We start from the raw sequence: 22686 nt of genomic DNA on the forward strand, positions 1-22686 counted from the left end.
TTAATACAGGTCACAAATTGCATTTATTCGCAGACATCTATAAAACAATCAAAACTGTATATCTCTCTCTATACAGATCTTATTAATAAATTTTATTTGGACAAGAGAACTTGTGCCACAACAGTTTTAAACAGCATGATTAAAGACTGCAGCACTCCTAAGAGTGTCACAGGTATGTACAGTATGGGAAGGAAAAGATGCACCTCAGGGCTGATCATGATCCAGTTAGAAACACCCGACACACAGTATACGTGCTAATATATGTCATTCAGGTCATGACCAGCATGAAAAAATTCAGGACATAGATAACTCGGCACACGTAAATGCGTACAGCAATATGCTGCATTTATGAGTTAAAATCATAGTCTACTTTAGTGTTACCATCAAGCCCTTATGAGAAATTAAAAAATCTCCTTTCCCATTTACACACGTCAAAAACTATTCACACTTAGGGCTGGACTGGGCGGCTAGTCACAGGCGCACAGGTCCTTGCCTGTGTGGAAACAGTGAGGCTAATACTGAAGGTCTCTCTCGTGTCCTGGCTCACAGCCGCCGTCTGGCTATAATTCCATCTATCGGTCATTAAATAAAACCAGGGGAAGAAACGCAGGTCTCTGGGAATCTTGTCCCTTCCATAAGGAAAATGCTCTGCAATTCAAGTTTCATTCAGTCAGGAAGACAGAAGGCTTTAAGGCTTCGGTGACAATTACAATCCTCTGAGAAATTATTTTCCCTTAAAGTCAAGATAAGATAATAGTGTTTACTGTACTTTCTCTTGACTCTTAAAATCCCTGGTGTCGGTGTAAGCAACTTGCATCTGCAATTAAGTCTGCAAGAGAGGAAGGTCTCTTTTCATCCTCAAAGTGTCCAGCTCACACGCATGTGGAGCACGTGTCGAACCTCGGCTTCCTAGGAAGTGGGAAAGACACCGAGGCTGAAGCATGCTAGTAGGTTGAGGAAGCTGTGCTCATAGCATCTTCAGAAATTTTGGTGCTGGCAGGGTGGATGCTTGCAAAGTACTTGACGTCACTGTCATGATCCATCTGAAGAGCCATGATGGTTTGTTCCACAGCCTCCTGGTGACAGCTGGCCGAGGTTAGGAAATAATCTGGAGACAAGTGCAGATTGCAAACAAAATCAGTCTAACTTTCAGTTTTGATAAGCACAAGTATACAAAGTACTTAATCATTATAAAACAGGATTTTCTACAAGTATAAACACAAGCTATATTGAATTATAAACAGTAATCCAAATTGATTTTATATTAAAAATTCCCCATGCGTAAGAGAATTATCAGATATAATTTGACTAAATCTCGTCTCATGATGTTCAATGGCAGTGAAGCTAATAAATACATAAAAACTTATGTGTTACAGCTAATTAGCTCAGTAAAAGGAACACTTCCAAAATTCCAAACATATACTGAAAACCAGTCTTCTCTAGCTGTTTTATTGTAATTGCTATTTTAAAAAATTAAATGAATTCCAAAGGAGAAAAAAGCAATATTAATTTACCCATATTCTTTGAAGTCTATTAAAAACGTCTTTCTGCCCTAACCGGTTTGGCTCAGTGATAGAGCGTCGGCCTGCAGACTCAAGGGTCCCAGGTTCGATTCCGGTCAAGGGCATGTACCTTGGTTGCAGGCACATCCCCAGTGGGGAGTGTGCAGGAGGCAGCTGATCCATGTTTCTCAATCATCGATGTTTCTAACTCTCTATCCCTCTCCCTTCTTCTCTGTAAAAAATCAATAAAATACTTAAAAAGCAAACAAACAAAAAAACCGTCTTTCTATGATTCATTCATGAGTTCATGCATTGAAATGATATTTGAGACATTTTGGGGGATTGTAAGAAATAAAACAACCTGAATCTCGAGGAGTTATAATTTGCATCAAAGTAAATAATACGGGGCATATGTCTTCTGCGTAAGAATGAAAATGAGGAGGAAACACAAACATGCCTCCTGGGCCCCAAACAACATAACAGATGTCAAGAGGGTGGGGATGGCGCTCCAAGGGCAGTGACTTTTCAGTCATAAGTGAATGTGCAATATTCAAACTAGTAAGTTTTAAATTATAAAAAGTTCACTAGCAGGGCAATAATTAAAGGTCCCTTTCGTCGCCCTTATCTGTTCACATAGTCTATGAATCTCCTCCCCGCCACAGACACTTTTCCTAAGAGTCGTGTACCCACCTTTTTCTAGTAGAGTTTGTCGTAGTGTCTTCGCAAGGAGCACTCTAACATTTGGAACCCTATCGTTTGCTAAGGTTAGCAAATGTGGCATCAGATGCACAGCGAACTGTTCCATGGGAAGGCAATCATCTTCAATGACAGTCTGGGGAAAGGCAGTAACTGCTTTAGAGTTGCAAATTTAGTTAGTCTACTTAAGCCATAATACTAGCTAAGAAAAGTCTTTTAATAACAATTGCTACAGATTTTAAACCAATATTCCAGGCACTTGTCAACTCAAAACAAAAATGACATTATTAAACCCCCACTGAGACAGTTTTTCAACTGCTCCACAGACCTGGAGGGTTCTCGGTCACATTCATTCTCACACCGCGCCCTGCTCCACAGACCCCGAGTGCCCTCTTGGGGACAGCTTTACAAAGAGCTCAGCGGACTTTATAAATGATTGGTGAACCAGGCAGATACCCAACCGAGGAATAGGGGATCCTATAATCAGCCAGGTGGCAAAGTTCTGTCCTTCAAGAATAAAGAGGGTGTTGAGAGAGATAAAGAGTAAAAGAATAAAACCTAGTTCTAGATTTAAAAAAAAAAGTGTCACAAATGGCCGAGTCTTTGCTTACCTGGCAGACAAAGACAAAGGCTTGACGACCTGACCACTTGGGACATCTACCAAAATTTTCTACAAGCTCATGGATGAGGTCCACGCCAAATGTCGGTGGTGTCGCCAGGTGCAGCTTCTTCACCATCTCACTGACCTAGGAGAGAGAACATGGAGAAGTGAGGAATAACTTTGTTTTATGATCTTATTAAATACTTTGCTGACCTAAAATTATAAAAATCTTAAAACATACCAACTTGTAGGAAATCCAACGAACAGAAGAGACTTTATCTGCACATAGATTCAGAGCAATGGGGCGTAAATAATCATAAACATCTCTGGCACTGTATAACTCTAGGAGTAAGATCAGCTGTCTACAAAAGTGAGTTATAAAAATACAGTTACAATTTTAAAACAAGACGAATGAAAACAGGTTGATCATCTGAATAATTTGTAATACTGGATATTTGTAAGATGGACACAGGCAAAGACTAATAATTAACCTGGTCTCTCATGCAGAGCATCACCTCCTGTCTCTGTATGGCTATGTCTGCAAAGCATTCCCTAGTATGTTCAATTGGAACACAAAACACATTTTTCTCATAGTAACTGTTTAGAATGTGCTGAGAAACCTCCATCTACAATCAATTATGTAAATAAGAGAGTTCTAGCCCAGCTAGCTTGGCTCAGTGGTTGAGGGATGACCTATAAACCAGGAGGTCAAGACTCAATTCCCAGTCAGGGTACATGCCCGGATTGGGGGCTCGATCCCCAGTGTGGGATGTGCAGGAGGCAGCCGATCAATGATTCTCTCTCATCATTGATGTTTCTCTCTCTCTCTACCTCTCCCTTCCTCTCTGAAAATAAAAAAATATTTTTAAAAAAGTTTTGTTTGTAAATAAATACATAAATGAGAGTTCTATCAGTGTACTTACTTATTAAGTACAGCTTCTGAGGCAATGATACATTTACTAGGGATAACATAGTAAGTGGTCCTCTACCAACTTTCCCATTACGTCTGATGGGAACTAAGGACTAGCAGCATTCATCAGGCTAATTTGAGTAGATGCAACAATGCTCATGAAGAAATAACTTGAATATGAATAAGAATTTTGCCTTTCAGATTTTATGTTTAATATTATTTACATTTGTAATCAGCAGGAAGTGAATTGTGGTCATGGTTTCAGTAACCAGATGTCAATCATGGTCCAAAAATATTAAATGGAAAATTCCAGGATTAAGAAAACCGTAAGTTTTAAATTGCACACCGTTCTGAGTAGTGTGATGAAATCTCAAGTAATCCTGTTCCTGCCTGCCTGGGACTGAATCATCCCTTTGTCAGCATCTCCCCACTGCACACCCTGCCCACCTGCTGGCCACTCAGGAGCTGAGTCTCACACTGCCTGCTGAGGCATCACAGAGCCTGTTGGGTTCAAGGGACCCTAACTTAATTACTGGTCCCAACGCACAAGAGCAGTGATGCTGGCAAATCGGATCTGCCAAGGAGAAGCTGTTAAGTGTTTCCTTTAAGTGAAAGAGTGAAAGTTCTTGATTTAATAAGAAAAAAAAATTGTATGCTGAGGTTAAGATCTATAATAAGAACAAATCTACCTGTGAATAAATCTTAAAGACATTATGCTGAGTGAAGAAGCCAGACACAAAAAGCCACATGTTATATAGTTCTGTATATAAAATGCTCAGAACAGGCGAATCCAGAGACAGAAGTAGGTTAGTGACTGCTAGAGGATGGGTGGGCGTGGAGATGGGTGAAGGTTTCCTTCTGAGATGATGAAATGGTCTAGCATTAGAGAGTGGTAATGGCAGTATAATACTATCAACATACTATACGTCATCAATTGCAACTTTGGTTATGTGTATTTTACCACAATTAAAAAGAGAGAGAGGGAGAGAGAGAAACAGACTAAAAATAAATAAATAAAAGCAAAGAAAATTCCCTGCATTACAAGAAATGTTAAAGAGCAGGATACCAGACAGAAAATTGGATCTACACGAAGTAATGAACCCAGAAACGCTAAAATAAATACACACCCTTCCAAAACATAGTCTAATAAACTGTCAGAACTTACTCAGCCAGTTCAGCTCGAAAACGCCAATTTCTACTATTATCTGTCACCAAAAACTCCTGAAGTTGATAAAGATATTCTCTTCTTTTGTCAATATGAAGAAGCTGAAATAACAACAACAACAAATTCACTAGGACAAAGCACAGACATTACTTCTTTTACCAGACTGCTTAAAAATGACTATAAATGATATGGTTCATTTTTTACAGGAGAATACATTCAGTAAATACATTTAACGGTCTTAAAAATAGGTATTAGGTTCTTTTCCCTGATAATCCCATTTACCTTTACCTTTAAGAGTCATTATCCTCTTTTCAAAGGTTTGTTTCTTGATCCAGCAAGTGACTTCCACTGAACTCTACAGTACCATAGCATAGCTTTATTACAGCACATCTACTTTATTCACATGACACCTTCATTATCATGAACTCTCTGAAGACAGAAATTATGTTCTTATTCACATATATATGCCCAGCAGATGGCACTATGATGGCACATAACAGGTGTTCAATAAATACAGGGTGGTGGCAAAAGTAGGCTTATTGTTGTTCATATAGAAAAAAATAATTTAACCTATATAATAAAAGCTTAATATGCAAATCAACTGAATGGCAGAACGACTGGTCACTATGATGCGCACTGACCACGAGGGGGCAGACTCTTACAGACTCTTAACACAGGAGCTGCCCCCAGCCCGCAGGCCCCAGGCCAGCCAAGGCAGGTGCCAGCAGGGGGCCCCCGAGCATCCCCCTGGTCGCCCCACAGAGGGAGGCCACCGGCAGTGGCAGCGGGGGGCAGGGCTGGCGCCAAGCCGGCCAAGGTGGGTGGCAGCAAGGGCCCCCCCGATCACCAGCCCATTGCCCCCAAAATAGGCCCTGATCGCTGGTCAGGCCTAGGGACTCTACCCGTGCACAAATTTTGTGCACCGGGCCTCTAGTATAAGAATAAACTGTTTTGTGTACTCACAACTGTAAACCTACTTTTGCCCCACCCTTTCCTGATAGTTGCTCTACAAATATTTAAAAGTAGGTTTATAGTCAACATGGGGGGAATCCTAAAATTTTATATAAATAGAAGCAAATAAACATAAGTGTACATAAATAGATAAGAATCACAGAGTGAACTTAGTACTCTGACCATACATCTTCATGGGATATGTTCTAAGAATAGAAAGTGCTGAAGGAAATCTTCAACATGACTTAGTTGATTTCATGTTGCAATTATTACTAGTGGAGTAATTCTGAAACTACTGCATATATGTGGTGGAACTGAAAAAAATTACTAAATATATTAACGTTATTAACAAAAGTTTTTACCATGAAAAAAAAAATAAAGTGGAAAAAGTTATTAGACTAGAAGTAGAGATAACAATATCAAATTAGTCAAATTTAACGTTCAAAACAAATGATAAAAATGGATTATGTTACATTACATAAAAAAGTAATTCTAGAGATCACACAAATACTAAAATATTTCCAAAAAGGGTAAGGAAAAAAAAAAAGGTTATCTTTACATGAGAAAGGCAATTAATAAGTGTAGAAGGAATTATAAAAACAGAAAATCGGTATTTTACAGCCAACACAGTACCAACTGATTCAGGCAAGAACCTTATTGAGATGCATGGATGAAAAAAGCACTGGGTGAAAGATTTGGGGAAAAAGATGTTCAAAGTTTGGAAGATCACCTCATCAAGAAGCTACTAATCACAAAGGTGAAAGGTTGTTTTACAATGGAGGAAGTGAGCCGAAACTACCAGAACCAAGTGACGGGACTCAGCGTCACCAGTAATCACAAGAGCTAACATCATGTTAGGCCTGATATGATGCATTCAGAAAACTCCTGCTGACCTACACAGATGGGTAATATTCCTGCAAAGGAAACCTGTTTAACCTGAATCTAATTGTGTAACAGCAATCAGACAATTTCAAATTGAGGGGCATTCTGCAAAACAACTGGCGTGGCCTCTTCAAAAATGCCAATTTCATTAAAAACAAAAAGTCAGGGGAACTATTCTAGATTTCAGGGGGGCTAAAGATACATGATATTTAAATTCAATATGCAATTCTTTTTTATTTTTTTAAATATATTCCATTGATTTTTTACAGAGAGGAAGGGAGAGAGATAGAGAGTTAGAAACATCGATGAGAGAGAAACATCGATCAGCTGCCTCCTGCACATCTCCCACTGGGGATGTGCCCGCAACCCCGGTACATGCCCTTGGCCGGAAGTGAACCTGGGACCCTTCAGTCCGCAGGCCGACGCTCTATCCACTGAGCCAAACCGGTTTCGGCCAATATGCAATTCTTAATTGGATTCTGAATTGAGGGAAAAATAGCCACGAAGGACATTAATTAGGAAAATTAGAAAAATTTCAGTATAATCTGTATAAAATACAACAACATGGTATCAGTGTTTTTTAAAAAGTAGGATTACAAGGTAATTCCTCAAACCTTAGAACTACAATAAAACCATACACAAAACAGGGCTGTTGGTTGCCAAAGCGGGGGGAAGTTGGGGGGCTGACTGGGTGAAAAAGGTGAGGGGATTAAGAAGTACAAATTTAGAGTTACAAAACAGTCATGGGATATAAAGTACAGCATAGAGAATACAGTCAATAATCCTATCTAATAAAAGACAAAAAGGGTAATTAACCGTACCTCTGCTACGCTTCCCATTGGCTAATCAGCGAGATATGAAAATTAACTGCCAACCAAGATGGTGGCCGGCAGCCACGCAGGTGAAGCAAGCAGGAGGTTTGCTTGCTCCAGTGATGGAGGAAGCCAAGGTTCCATGCCTGCCGCGGCCTGGCTCTGAGCCCGAAAGCAACAAAGTTTCAATTACAGAAGCTAAACAAACCCTAGATACCTGCTTTCAGCCAGCCGCGGCCTCAGAGCTGGGAGCGCAGTGAAGGCAACAGTTTCAATTATAGAAGGTAAATAAATCCCAGAACAAAAAAAGAAAAGAAAAAAAGGAGAGGTTGGGAGCTTCAGTTGCAGGCCAACCTGAAAATGGCCCTCAGCCCCTCACCCAGACTGGCTAGGCACCCCAGTGGGGACCCCCACCCTGAAGGGGGTGTGACCAGCTGCAAACAGCCATCAGCCCCTTACCCAGGCTGGCCAGGCACCCCAGCAGGACCCCCACCCTGATCCGGGACAACCTTCAGGGCAAACCAGCCGGCCCCCACACGTACACCAGGCCTCTATCCTATATAGTAAAAGGATAATATGCAAACTGACCCTAACAGCAGAAAGACTGGGAATGACTGGTCACTATGACACACACTCACCACCAGGGGGCAGACGCTCAATGCAGGAGCTGCCCTCTGGTGGTCAGTGCGCTCCCACATGGGGGAGCTCTGCTCAGCCACAAGCCAGGCTGATGGCTGCCAGTACAGCGGTGGTGGTGGGAGCCTCTCCTGCCTCCTCAGCAGCACTAAGGATGTCCCACTGCAGTTTAGGCCTGCTCCCTGCTAGCAAGTGGACATCCCCTGAGGCCTGCTGGGCTGCCAGAGGGATGTCTGATTGCCAGCTTAGGCCCAATCCTCCAGGGAACAGGCCTAAGGCAGCAGGTGGTCATCCCCTGAGGGGTCCCAGACTGCAAGAAGGCACAGGCCGGGCTGAGGGGACATCCCCCACCCCCCCGAGTGCACAAATTTTTGTGCACTGGGCCTCTAGTATTGTAATAACTATGTATGTCAGTAATTTTCAACCTTTTTCATCTCATGGCACACACAAATTAATTACTACGATTCTGCAGCACATCAAAAAATAGATTTTGTGCCAATATGACAAAAAAATGAGTATAATTTTGATTCATTCACATTAGATGACTATTGTGTTGGCTACTGTCATTTTTTTATTTGACAATATAAGGCAGTGGTTCTCAACCTGTGGGTCGCGACCCCTTTGGGGGGTCAAACGACCATTTCACAGGGGTCGCCTAAGACCATCGGAAAACACATATATAATTACATATTGTTTTTGTGAGTAATCACTATGCTTTAATTATGTTCAATTTGTAACAATGAAAATACATCCTACATATCAGATATTTACATTACGATGCATAACAGTAGCAAAATTACAGTTATGAAGTAGCAACAAAAATAATTTTATGGTTGGGGGTTACCACAACATGAGGAACTATATTAAAGGGTAGCGGCATTAGGAAGGTTGAGAACCACTGATCTAAGGGAAAAGAGGTCAGTGCCCTTGACCAAATAGTCAGGTATTTGCATGTTTTAAAAATTCTTTGTGGCACACTGGTTGAAAATTGCTGCTTATGTGGCTAGGTGGGTACTGGAAATACTGGGGGAACACTTTATGAAGTATTTGATTGTCTAACCACTATGCTATACACCTGAGACTAATAAAATTTATATTGACTATAAACTGTAATTGAAAAAATTTTTTTAAAAAGAACTACGAGAGTGCCAATTTCAAGGCTAAAGTCTAACAACAGTATGCCAGTATCAAGCAATTTGTAAAGTTAGGGCTGTTCACCTCAGACACCAAGTTCCCACATCAAAGGAGTGAGGACTAAGGTTAAATTCTTCTGAAACACCCATAAAACCTTAAAACTTAATGTTAATGAAAATCTTTTACACATATTTAATTCATTAATTTTGAAAAAGTACAAATATTTATAAACATGTTCTGACATCTTTAAAAATGAAATTTAGTGTATTTATTTAAAATGGATTTTAGAGACAGGAAGTGGAGAGGGAGAGAGGAGAGAGAGAGAAACATTGATATAAGAAACATCGATTGGTTGCCTCTGCACTTGCCCTGACCTGGAGGACTAACCCACAACCCAGGGATGTGCCCTGACTGGGAATTGATTTCACCACCTACTGGTGTATGGGACGACACTCCAACCAACTGAGCCACACTGATCAGGGCAGCGCATTTTTTTTTTTAATTAAAAATTAAAATGACACCAGCAAAAATGATTAGAATGGTATTTTTTTTTTTTTTTTAAGTCACAGCTCACCAACTCCTGGATGCATTTTCGTCTATAAAACGTACAGAAACTGATCTTGGTAGTAGCAGGAAATTAATATTTTAGATTTACAGTGGAATTTCAGTGTGTTTTTATGCAAAAGAATTTAAAGTTACCTTCAAAAAATCATGCAAGTGTTTAAGGACACCTATCCTTACTTCATCGAGGTCTTTTAAAAATCCATTAAAAATTGGAACCAGATCTATAGCTGTCAATTGATCTCCGAGAATAACTGCAAGCTCATGGATGGAGAAGGCTAAAGTTCTTCGAACTTTCCACTGCAGAAATAAAAATAATTGCATTAGTAAGCTAAATACAAAGTACTTAGTACTTTAACTTTTAGACAACACGGTAGTTCCCCCTTATCGGCAGTTACGCTTTCTAAGGTCTCAGTTCCTCTGGAAAACTGTGGCAGAGGAAGCTAAGTCAACAAAGCCCATGAGCCACAAAAAGTGATAGATATCCAGACACATTACCAACGGTCAATGTTTCACACTCTGTCTCTTTCCAAGGGTGTGGTGGTGTGTGGTGCAGAGAAGAGCATGCACGCACACATTGTTAACCTTCTCCCACCTGTACAGCGAAGCTAATAGCACTCCAAGCTCAAAACTCCGCAGTGTCAATAATACTACAGTTCTATCAAGGTTTTTAAATAGAAGCATTTATAACACTGCTTCTATGGAGAAAACGAGATCCTATAGTTTTAAGAATTAATCTACACATAAATTTTAGATAATAACACATTTATAAATTAGGAACTTAGACATGTCAGATGTGATCATTTCTAATACTTTAGATAAAAAAGAAGTCACCAAACTGTGGAACTTGAACAATGTAAAAAGAAAGGTCTTTGGTTCAAGCTCTTCTGCACATAATTCCTATAATACCAAGTACCTGCTAGAACATGAACAGAAATTCTATTGGGTTTTGAAGGGCAACACACTGTGCCTTCTATATGCACATGCTGTTAATGCCTTGGCTCTTTTACTCACCTGCATGTCTGATGCCAGAGTCTCGTAAGTCTCTCTTAGGCAGTGCCAGTTCTGCCTGCCAAGGGTCAGGGCCACGCCTGGAAGGCTGTATGCACAGTGCTTAGCAATTTCAGTGTCGACTGTCTGTGCACGAGAGGGGTCAGTCATAGATAAATACTGATCTAATAGAGCCTGAGGCACAACGTCCTAATGAAGAGACAGGACAGGGATGCATTTTGAGCAGTTTAGATATAAGTTAGGTGAACTTACTTTTAAATATATGAATTTAACATAGCATTTAAAATAGTAAAGAAAAAACAATCTGAAATTTTCAGTTATATAACTGAAAAGAAACATGCTGTATAAATAAAAGCAACTCTAGAGGAAAAACAATGAATAAGATCTTAAAACAGAAAACAGCTTAAAGGACAATTAGAATTGATTTCTAAATTTAAAAGAAATATTAAAAATATGACCAGCACCTTTCAATGTTAGCAAAGATTATAAAGGTTGATGTAACCTAGTGAATGTGGTTACAGGTACTTTTATACACTATTACCAACATGTATTTTAAAAAAAACAAACACCACCACCTGCCTTCAGATGGAAATTTACCAATTATCTATGAAAAGTTAAAGTGTATACACAGCTAGCCATTTATAGAAATGTGAGACAAAGAAGAATGTATATACAATCTTGGTTATGTACGTATAATATAGCTTTGGAAGGATATACAAAAGAAAGGTGAAATTGGTTCGTTTGGGGGAAGCAAAATGGATGGTGTAGGAGAAACACTGGGAAGAAAAAAATCACTGAATGCCTTTGTACCTTTTAAATTTTGAACTATGTAAACTTATCTACTTTTAAAAAATAAATTAAAATGGAAATAAATTCATTAAAAGAATGGGACAATCTGCATGTACTGACTTGAAAATATCTCCAATATGTGGTAAAAGCATACTTAAAAGACTGTGAACATTTTTAAAAGACCGATTCCATTTTTAATAAACAGAACCTACAAAAATAAAGTATACCATTTGACCTAGGAAATCCACTTATAATAAGATTTATAGCCTTAGCTGGTTTGGCTCAGTGGATAGAGCATCACCCTGCAGACTGAAGGGTCCCGGACTTAATTCCAGTCAAGGGCACATGCCCGGGTTGTGGGCTCGATCCCCAGTAGGGGACATGCAGGAGGCAGCCAATCAATGATTCTCTCTCATCATAGATGTTTCTCTCTTTCTCCCTTCCTCTCTGAAATCAATAAAAATATATATTTTTAAAAAAGGTTTATAGTCCTAGAAGGAAATAACATGCATAATCATGATGAATGTAACACCGCTTATAATATGACAGTGCAATGAGACCTGGAAGCATGTGAGGGACTACTGAAGTTATAGCACCTGCTCCCAATGGAGTCCTTATGTGCTCAAATGGAAAGATCTCCAAGATACAACTAAAAAAAAAAAAAAAAGAAAAAGAAACAAAAGGCAAGACATAAACTATCATGTTCTGATGATTCCATAAACATATTTTCCCACATTTAAAATCTCTATAACTGGAGTGCCACTTGTTATTGATGGCACTTTATTAAGTCCCCCTCCCTTTTTTTCATGTTTTCATCTCTAAAATCAAGCTGTATCTTAGAATTCTTGGCAACTTAGGCATGATGAACTTCGTATGATGGTATGATTCTATTTTTCTTCGAAAAACAGAAAAGGATACATATATACCCACAATATTTATATATCCACAATAAATTTATGAAGGAATACAGAAGAAATTGTGATTATTCTGAATGAAAAATGGGATAAGAGGTGTGAGTAGAGAAAGATTTTTGCTTATATTTTATTCTTATTTGAATTTTCTTATTGAAAGCATGGGGGCAAACTGTAATCCAGTTTCATTCTCTTGCATGTGGCTTTCCAGTTTTCCCAGCACCATTTATTGAAGAGACTATCTTTACTCCATTGTGTGTTTCTGGCTTTGTCAAAAATCATTTGTCCATATACATGTGGTTTTATAGCTGGGCTCTCTATTCTGTTCACTGATCTGTGTGTCTGTTTCCCTGCCAATACCATGCTGTTTTGATTATCATAGCTCTGTAGTATAATTTGAAGTCAGGTAGTGTGATACCTCCAGCTTTGTTCTTTTTTTCTCAGGACTGTTTTGGCTATTCGGGGTCTTTTGTGGTTCCATACAAATCTGATGATTTCTCATTCTATTTCTTTAATAAGTGACATTGGGATTTGGATGGGGATTGCATTAAGTATGTATTTTGCTTTGGACAATATGGCCATTTCAACTATGTTGATTCTTCCAATCCATGAACATGGAATACTTTTCCATTTTGTTGTCTTTTTCAATCGCTTTTAATAATGCTTTTAATTTTCAGTACATAGGTCTTTCATATTCTTCATTGATTCCTAGGTATTTTATTTTCTTGGTTGCAACTGTAAAAAGAATTGTCTTTCTCTGAAGTTTTGTTGTTAATATTCAGGAAGGCATGGATTTTTGCACATTGGCTTTGTATCCTGCAACTTGACTGTAATAGTTTTTTGGTGGAGTCTTTAGGGTTCTCTCCCTCTATAGAATCATGTCATCTGCAACAAGTGACAGTTTGACATTTTCCTTCCCTATTTGAATGCCTTTTGTTTCTTTCTCTTGCCTTATTGCTCTGGCTAGGACGTCCAGAACTATGTTGAATAACAGTGGTGAGAGTGGACATCCTTGTCTTATACCTGATCTTAGAGGAAAAGCTTTCAGTTTTTCCCCATTGAGTATGATATTAGCTGAGGTACTTTATGATATTATGTTGAGGTACTTTCCTTCTATTCCTATTTTACTGAGTGTTTAATCATAAATGGATGTTGCATTTTATCAAATGCTTTTTCTGCATCTATTGATAAGACCATATGATTTTTATCCTTTCTTTTGTTAATGTGGTGTATTACACTGATTAATTTGCATATGTTGAACCATCCTTGTGTCCTTGAAATAAATCCCACTTGATCGTTACATACTATTTTTCTGATGTACTGTTGTGTTCTACTTGCTCGTATTTTGTTTAGGATTTCTGCATCTGTATTCATCAGAGATACTGGTCTGTAGTTTTCTTTTTTGTGTGTTACCTTTGCCAGGTTTTGGTATCAGGGTTATATTGGCCTCATAAAATGTGTTAGGAAGTACTGCCTCTTAAGTTTTTGGAAGAGTTTGAGGAGGATAAGTTTTAAGTCTTCTTTGAATGGTAGAATTCACTGACTAAGCCATCTGATCCTGGACTTTTGTTTTGGGGAGGCTTTTGATGGTTGTTTCAATTTTCTTATTACTGATCAGTTTACATAGAAGAAAATATATGTACCAAATTTATAAACCTTGGTCACAAAGAACATTCTATGAACTTGACCTCAAAGGCAAGGGAAGTAAAGGCAAAAATAAATGAATGGGACTATATCAAACTAAAAAGCTTCTGCACAGCAAAGAAACTGACAACAAAATAGAGAGGCAGGCAGCCAGGTAGGAGATAATATTTGCAAACAGTAGCTCTGACAAAGGTTTAATTTCCAAAATATATAAACAACTCAGAAAACTCAACAACAAACAAACAAACAAACCCAATCAAAAAGTGGGTAGAGGACCTGAAAATATACCTCTCCCAAGAAGACATATGAACAGCCAATAGAAGAAAAGATGTTCAAACTTACTAGCAATTAGGGAAACGCAAACCAAAACTAAAATGAGATACCACCTCACACCTATTAAAGTGGCTATTATGAACAAGATAAGTACTAGCAAGTGTTGGAGAGGTGTGGAAAAAAGGGAATCCTCATTTACTGCTGGTAGGAATGGACTGATACATCTACTATAGAAAACAGGATGGAGGCTCTTAATAAAATTAAGAATAGAGCTACCTACCATATGACCCAGCAATCCCTTTCCTGGGTATATACCCCAAAAAACTTGAAAACATGTATTTGCAAAGATAAATGCACCCCTATGTTCACTGCAGCATTATTCAGTGGCCAAGACATGGGAACAACCAAAGTGTCCTGCAATAGAGGACTGGATAAAGATGTGGTACATATACACAGTGTAAGACTACTCAGCCATAACAAAGGATGAAATACTGCCATTTGCCACAATATGGGTGGACCTTGAAAATATTATGCTAAGTGAAATCAGTCAAAAAAAGCTAAGAACCATATAATTTCACTCATATGTGGGACATAAAACTAAAACTCGTGAACACAAACTGCAGTGTGGTGGTTGCCAAAGGGAAGGGGATCCTAATATATGGTGACAGGAGAGGGTCCTAATATTTGATGACAGGAGAAAATTTGACTTTGGATGGTGGGCACAAGGTGCAACATACAGATCTTGTCACAAAGAAATCCATACCTGAAACCTATATGATCATATTAACCAATGTCACCCCAATACATTTAATAAAAAAAGAAAAAAGAAAGCATGCTATATTAGTCTTAATTTTTAAAACAGAACAAATTCAGTGAAAAGTAGCTTTAAAAGAGGAATTAACAACAGCCACACCGAAGAAAGCACCTTTGTCACTTACTTGTACTTTAGGTCTTCTTTCCTCATCAGGGCTGAAACTACTACTAGTGCTCAAGTCTGAGTCATTATGAATATAACGAAGGGTGGAGTCCATGTTCTGTTAGGAAAAAATATTTACTTAAAAAGTTGAACTGTCTATAAGTTTCCTTCATCTAAACTATCTTACCTTTGAGACTGCCAAAGATATAAATACATATAAGTTCTTCATGTTTTTAAAAGTTTATAAATATACATAAGGCTTCATTAAGAACTTCCCCTGCCTTAAATCAAACTTGCTGAATAGGATGCTACATGTATGAAAAAGAATTTCAGAATAAAAGTAATTAAACATTTAGAATTAATTTTGAAATGTCCCAAATACTTAAAATTAGCTTGTTTATAAAATAGTACATAGAGGATTTGGGATGTCATATGAAGTTCTTCCACTGTTTCTAGTCTTGGCTATTTCTAATTTCACAAATACACATTTTTAACAGTAAAAAAAACCCACACACAAAACAACCCCAAAATAAAAAGAACACCTTCCAAAATGCAAAGATAGCATAGTATTCAAATCTCCAATGATAATCGTGGTTAGGGATTCATTCTGAACCAACTATATTATACAAAATTTCTAATATACTAGATGTCATCAACCAAAAAACAAAACAGAAATCCACTAAAGTTTAAAAACCCTCTTGCCATCCCCACTGTGTGTACGTAGGTACTCTTGCCTGAGCTTTTCATTCAACCTACTCTGTCTGTGACCATTTGATTCTGGCATTCAGGGGTGTAGTTCTTCTCTGTTTATAAAAACAAGGGATCAGAAATACTGATACCAAATGATGCTGGCTTGGTGGGATGTGGTAGGAAATTAAGGAAGGATCATATAGAACAGCTCCAAGTATACAGCAAAAATGATGCTAGGAACAGTACCCACCCTCACACTCCAGAGTCCAGATAATGCCACTGGCCCTCCGCAACATGGCCTCAAGTCCTGATCTTCTGCTCAGAATACTGTGTTGCTTGCTGCAGTGAAATGGTCCGATCAGAAACAAAGCACCTCTCCAAAAAAAAAAGGGAAGAGTTAATTATTCTTGATAAAGGGCTTTGTTTCCAGTAAGACTATTTCACTGCAGTAAGCTACATTAACATTGAAGCTACTAAAATGGTCATGTAGACAGGATTAGGATTTACTTTCTAAGCACTGAACATATCACCAGTCACAGATAGGATGTGGTGACATTTACTTTTACTTTATGCAAAAGGTAGAGCTAAGAAAATCAGCAACAAACAGAATATACTAACTAGAAAGTGATTAGCTACAACTATTCCCCAACGAAACACTTCTAATTCAAACTACTCTCACTTGATAAACACTTTACTGAGTTTGTTACCTCAACAGCATCGCTGATTAAAGGCACGGAGGCATCATGATTTATTTTACAGTTTGGTTGCTCACTGACACACAGTTCATCTTGCACATCACTTCTCTTTTCTGTATCGCTGGCCTCTTCATGAGCATCCAGATTGGAAGCTCGCAGCGCAGCAGACAGCACGTCCACTTGTGCTATAGGCAGAATAGGGAAATGATAATAAGTGGCAGAATTACAATGAAATGTGTACTTTTTGACACTGCCACCAAAAAGCTGGAAAAAAAAGCCTCTACGTGGTAAATCATTAGTCCTTCAAGAGAAAAAGTAGAAAACTAATATGCTTTCATGAGATTAAAAATGCTTATCCACTACTGTACATTATTCTGCGTTAGTATGAAAAGAGAAATGCTATCTAGTTTTGGAGGTACCTCCAGTTTATTAAAAGGAGTCAATTTCAGTGTGAGTTAACTATGTTTGGGTAGTGCATAAATCGAACTTATAAGACTTACTTATTAAGCTATTTTAGCAGAAGAGCAGTCACTTTACAAACCCTGCCAACATAAAACAATCGCAATTACAAAGATTTTTGTTGCAGTTACATTTAAACATCTATCTTGTTCCAGTTTATTTTTCTCTAATTCTTTTTGAAAATGAAATCAATGACTTGCCCCAAACACAGATCCCAAATGAGTACTGTCTTGTTTACAACAAACCAAACTGACAACTTACCAAGTTCTTAAATCTGGCAAGTAGCACTAAGTTTTGAGTTATACCTTCTTTATGAAAGTGACTCAAAACTGAGATAAATCATTTTTTTCTGACCATGACTGCCAAAAGTGCCCAGTTCTTTCATTGGGCCTAAACTGGAAAGAAATCTGTATTTTGTGAGCTTGGGCCATTTTTCCTTTTGTAGTCTATGAACCTAGCTGTGGTAAATCAAGCTGATATCAATAATTCTACTTGGGCACTGCTGAAATTCAATCCTGAATCAGCTTGGCAATCCCAAATGTCCTGGACAAAAACAGAAAAGCCGCAAATTCCCTGGGTAAGTATTTTGGAAAAGAGGATCTCTTACACCTACTTCATATTTTACTACTTCCCTTTTTGGCCTTTCATGTAGGATCTATTTCTGTTATAACTAAGAAAGGGCTTTCTTTTTCTGAAAAGGAATATCTCATTATTGTCCATGGAAACATTTAAAATTTTTGCTCAAAAACTTACAAGGAAGTTAAAAATCATCAATGCTTCAAGGAAGGTGAGTTAAACTGGGAAGCAAGGGCTGCTTTAAAATTTTAAAAAACCTAAGTCTTGCTCCCCCCTCAACCCCCAACCCCCCCATGACATGCCCCACCCAACAGTGATAAGGGGAAAGAACAAGTGGCACAGAAGCTTATAAAGCTGAAGTTTAGCCACTGGTCAGAATTTAGTTTCCAATTTTGGCTTAAAGTTCTGCCCTTCCAAAAAGTAAACATTTTCTGCAATTTGCCACGATGGCAGATTAGAAAAGAAAAAACATCCAAAACTAAGGTATATGCCTTTAAAAACTCAAAACACCTCCTAACATACAGAAAATTAAGGCATAGTAAATTTTAATTAACTATGAAATTAACATGGATTAAAAATGGCCTCAGATTTCAATGAAATCAAATGCTTAAGAATTCTGTAACCAAAGCAGAAAATCCCTAGCACTGCCTAGCTATGTTTTACGATAGGCCATTAGACACAGGCAGTTAATGTATTGTCCCAACCTTCTGTGCTCTCTGAGGCTGGGATTTTTGTCTGGTTTGTTGCTGCTATATATTTAGTAACTAGGGGAGTATCAGGAACATAGTATGTGCTCAATAAGTAATGATAAAATAAATAAATAAATAAATAAATAAATAAATAAATAAATAAATAAATGGCTATGTTGTAAAAGTTATTCTTATAAACAGAAAGAACATGATAAATTTAAAACTTTTTGGTAATTGAATTTTTTTAAAGCTATGCTTTTACTGATTTTTAGAAACAGAGGAAGGGAAAGTGACAGAGAGATAGAAACATTGATGAGAGAGGAACTTCATCAATCGGCTGCCTCCTGCACGACCCCTAGTGGGGATCGAGCCCGCAACCCAGGCATGTGCCCTGACCAGGTGACTGGGAATAGATCTGGTGACCTCTTGGTTCATGGGTTGACACTCAATTGCTGAGCCACACCGGTGGGGCAAGAACATGACAAATTTAAAACATGGTAGGTTTAAAAGGTAAATCAGAAAGAGAACTGATTAAATCACAATATAGTATTTGTGTTGAAACCTCTCAATTACAGCTTGTAAATTTACAATACAATTTTAAGCCAAACATGATAAGTATTAGCCATCTTCTGAAATGCAGAGTCATACACTGAAGCTTATATGTACATGTAGGTCTTTTTAAAAAGCAAACTATACATATCATTTTTAGCTTGTTAAAAAAATTAAAGTAGCTATTCAATATTTCAGTATTTGTTAAGTACCTACTGCATGTCAGAAAACTAGAAGGTACTGTAGTAAACACAGCGAGAATTCCCAGAACAGGCTTACAGCCTTTTTCCATAAAAATGGAGTGTAAGAAAAACAAAGTATAAAAGTTATTGAAGTTTGATCAACTGAATAAAACTTAAGTTGTTAAATGATAATGAAATTTATTTAAACAAAAAGCTGAAAGCTGTGAAGACAAACATTTATCAAGAGTTGACTATCCTCAGCTATGAGCATCCTTCGTTTTAGGTGTAATTCTCTGTGTCTCAATTTTCCTCATCTGGGGGTGGAAGAGTGTAGAGAAATGGAGGGAGAATACAAAGACAAGATTTTGGTGAATATTCTAATTTATCAAACAAAACAAAACTTGATGATGTAGTTCTTGTTACATCAAGTTGTAGTAAAATGCAGAATGCTGGTTCAACAGGGTAAATAGAATCAACAACAGAAGCCACAATTGAGGAATGAACAAAGAAACGACAGGTCGCTATGATGCACACTGACCACCAGGGGGCAGACGCTCAATGCAGAAGCTGCCCCCTGGTAGTCAGTGTGCTCCCATAGGAGGAGCACCGCTCAGCCAGAAGCCACTGCCCATTACACTAAGGATGTCAGCAGGGAGCAGGTGTAAGCTGTCATTCGGACATCCCCCAAGGGCTCCTGGACTGAAAGAGGGCGCAGGCCGGGCTGAGGGACCCCACTTCAAGGGCACAAATTTCATGCACTGGGCCTTTAGTGTTTTCATAAAAAATAATCTACCAGGAGAGATAAAAAATAGGATATGCTATTGAAAATATTCACTCCTCGGCTATTGCTTTTGTTTCAGAATATAACAAAAAGGAATGAACTACTGATACATGAAACAAGGATAAATCTCAAACACATTATGTTAAGTGACAGAGTAAAAAAGTTACTGCTTGATTCTATGTATGTGGCATTCTACAAAAAGCAAGATCATAGGGACAGAAAACAGATTAGAGGTGGTCAGAGGCTGGGCATGGAAGAAAGGACTGACTATAAAGGGGGACAAAGAATGTTCTGGTGATGAAACTGTTTTGTATCTTGACTGAGGTGGTGGTCACACACAACTCTATGTGTTTGTCGAATCTCACAGAACTGTCCACTCAAGAGGCCAAATTTTACTGATATAAATTATGTCCCAATAAACCTAAAAAAGAATGAAACTGACCATTTTCCAATTAAATTAACTTTGAACAATCAAGGATATGAATTTGCCTTTAATCAAATCATTTTCCTCCAAATGTAAAATTATAATAGAAAATCATTTAAAAATCATGATATATTAAAGCCAAATAAAGATAACTGCTAACTTAACCACCAGAATGCAATTTTCAAAGTTTGAACACAAGGTTTTGTATGTTTTAGAAGGATACTGAAGGTTATCGTTTTAGCTGCTTTAAAAGTGGGTATTTACTAACATTGAGCAAAACAATAGTTTATAAATTTTAGCTTTTAGAACAAGGCCAAAAAATATCCACAAAAAGATATACGTTCTAAAGACCTCTAATTATAGGATTTGTCAAAATTGTTTTAAATAGCATCTCAGATTTCACCGAGTACAGTTATGAGTCATCAGGAAGCCTCAGTCTTCAAAGGGGCAGGAAGATAACATCTGCTCAGGTTCTGCCCTGCTCACTTCCCAAGCCTCAGCAAGTAGAACAGGACTGCGTCAGGACATCTGGTTCCCACACACTGGGAACACATATTCCACTTAATGAGAGGCAACTTTTGATTTGAACACAGAACAACTTTATGGCTGCATTCACAAGGAAATAATGTGATAAATGTGTAATCCAATGGAAAAAAGTCGAAACTGAGAAAGTAAGCTAATTGACTCTTATAGACAGACGTCTACAGCTCTCAAAACACATCATATTCCACAGAAAAATAGGTTATTTTTGTCAGCTATTAATAACGCATGGTCCTTCCTTTAAAAACTCTGCGTCCTCTGCTATTTTATGAAAAAGCTAATGAGACCTAGAGCAAAATAGTTAAGGCAGGACAATATTTAAAACCGTAAATGTAAAACACTGTTTGAATGATTGTGAAAATTTTAGAGATTTATGAATCAACAAATCTGTAAATACTAGTTAGGAACACAGTGATGAGCTTATCTAAATGAAATTACCTAAAAATATTGTAGTTATCAAGACAAGACATGATGACAATGATCAAATTTTTAAGAAGGCATTTTTTATTTTTTCTGGAAAAAAGGTAAGCAAACACTTTATACCAACTTTAGAATAAAGAACTTGATTAAATATTCCATACCTCTAACATCCGGATCATCAATATGCGGCTCTAGATTTTCTATCATTTCTTCAAGTTCCTTTCTGGTGGCCATAGTGATGTTTGAAGAACCTGGTATGGTTGCTTCAGGTGTTTCTTCTGGTCTCTCTGGGTTGAGTTTATTCCCAGAGCCCTGCTCAAGTTCTATATCTAGATCTATTTCAGGAAGAGGAGTCCTCCAGAAATGGAAAGAGTTGTATAATTCCTGATCTAAGAGAGCAGAATCTTGTGAACTGGTGCCAACCTCTGGCCGTAATGTAGATTTGGAGTTACCAGGTTTTTTATCATTTTCATTACTAGCTGCTTCCTGATGAGAGTCTGAGGACAAAGTACAAAGTAAAGAACTGTCCATTGGAACACTTATTTCACCTGGAGATTTCCTAGTTGTTTCAGTATGATCTTCCATGTTTTCCAGTTTGACACTGGAATTACTAATACTGGGATCTGAAGGAACATCCTCTGGCCTGATTTGTACATCCTCTGGGACTTCTTGATCTCTGATCCTTTTATTGTTTCATTTGGGGGGAAAAAATGAAAGTATAAAAATAATTACTGAAAAAAAATCAATGACAGATACTACATAAAGCATTTAAATGAGCTAAATATTACGAAGTACAGAGTATCCATACATATTGAGTAATTTGCATAAATTACTGATAATGCTTCTTTTTCCATCAGTTGTTCTGTGTTCAGAGATGTAAACATGTGTTAAGCCTAAGTCTAGATATTAAAGCATTAGATATTAGTTGGAGGCAATAACATTTAAGAATCCTGGAATCCTACAATACCATGATAATTTCAATAATTAATAAAAAATAGTAGGAAGGTAAAGTCCTACAATGCATTTTAAGATAGACACATTTTTAAAGTTACTTGATTTTTAGGATTATGGCACTGCCACTCTGCTCCAATGACATAGTGAGAAGCTGAGAATTAAAACCTATTTGCTTACATTAAAAAGAAAAGAAAGCTTGACTGGCGTGGCTTAGTGGTTGAGTGTTGACCTATGAACCAAAAGGTCATGATTCAATTCCTGGTTAGGCATATGCCCGGGTTCAATCCCCAATCTTGGGTGTTCAGGAGGCAGCCGATCAATGATTTTCTCTCT

The 22686-nt window shown here is 37.9% G+C and overlaps 1 protein-coding gene across 12 annotated transcripts in view; it reads right to left on the reverse strand.

Annotated features, from left to right (window-relative positions):
* Positions 1-22686, reverse strand: part of PPP4R1 (protein phosphatase 4 regulatory subunit 1) — a 61758-nt gene continuing 39072 nt past the window's right edge. For 9 of the 12 annotated variants that reach the window (XM_059706633.1, XM_059706634.1, XM_059706627.1 and 6 more), the window contains 10 exons: positions 21561-22081; positions 16792-16964; positions 15417-15512; positions 10865-11050; positions 9989-10150; positions 4875-4975; positions 3041-3161; positions 2810-2944; positions 2193-2334; positions 1-1108 (listed from right to left, as the gene is read on the reverse strand). In XM_059706633.1, the coding sequence (XP_059562616.1) occupies positions 945-1108; positions 2193-2334; positions 2810-2944; positions 3041-3161; positions 4875-4975; positions 9989-10150; positions 10865-11050; positions 15417-15512; positions 16792-16964; positions 21561-22081 (1801 nt within the window). In that variant the 3' untranslated portion in view covers positions 1-944. The remainder of the gene's footprint in view (positions 1109-2192; positions 2335-2809; positions 2945-3040; positions 3162-4874; positions 4976-9988; positions 10151-10864; positions 11051-15416; positions 15513-16791; positions 16965-21560; positions 22082-22686) is intronic. The other 3 variants (XM_059706625.1, XM_059706624.1, XM_059706630.1) reach the window with 3 other exon arrangements.

Source organism: Myotis daubentonii, chromosome 8, assembly GCF_963259705.1.
Source record: "Myotis daubentonii chromosome 8, mMyoDau2.1, whole genome shotgun sequence".
In the NCBI taxonomy this organism is placed as follows: domain Eukaryota; kingdom Metazoa; phylum Chordata; class Mammalia; order Chiroptera; family Vespertilionidae; genus Myotis; species Myotis daubentonii.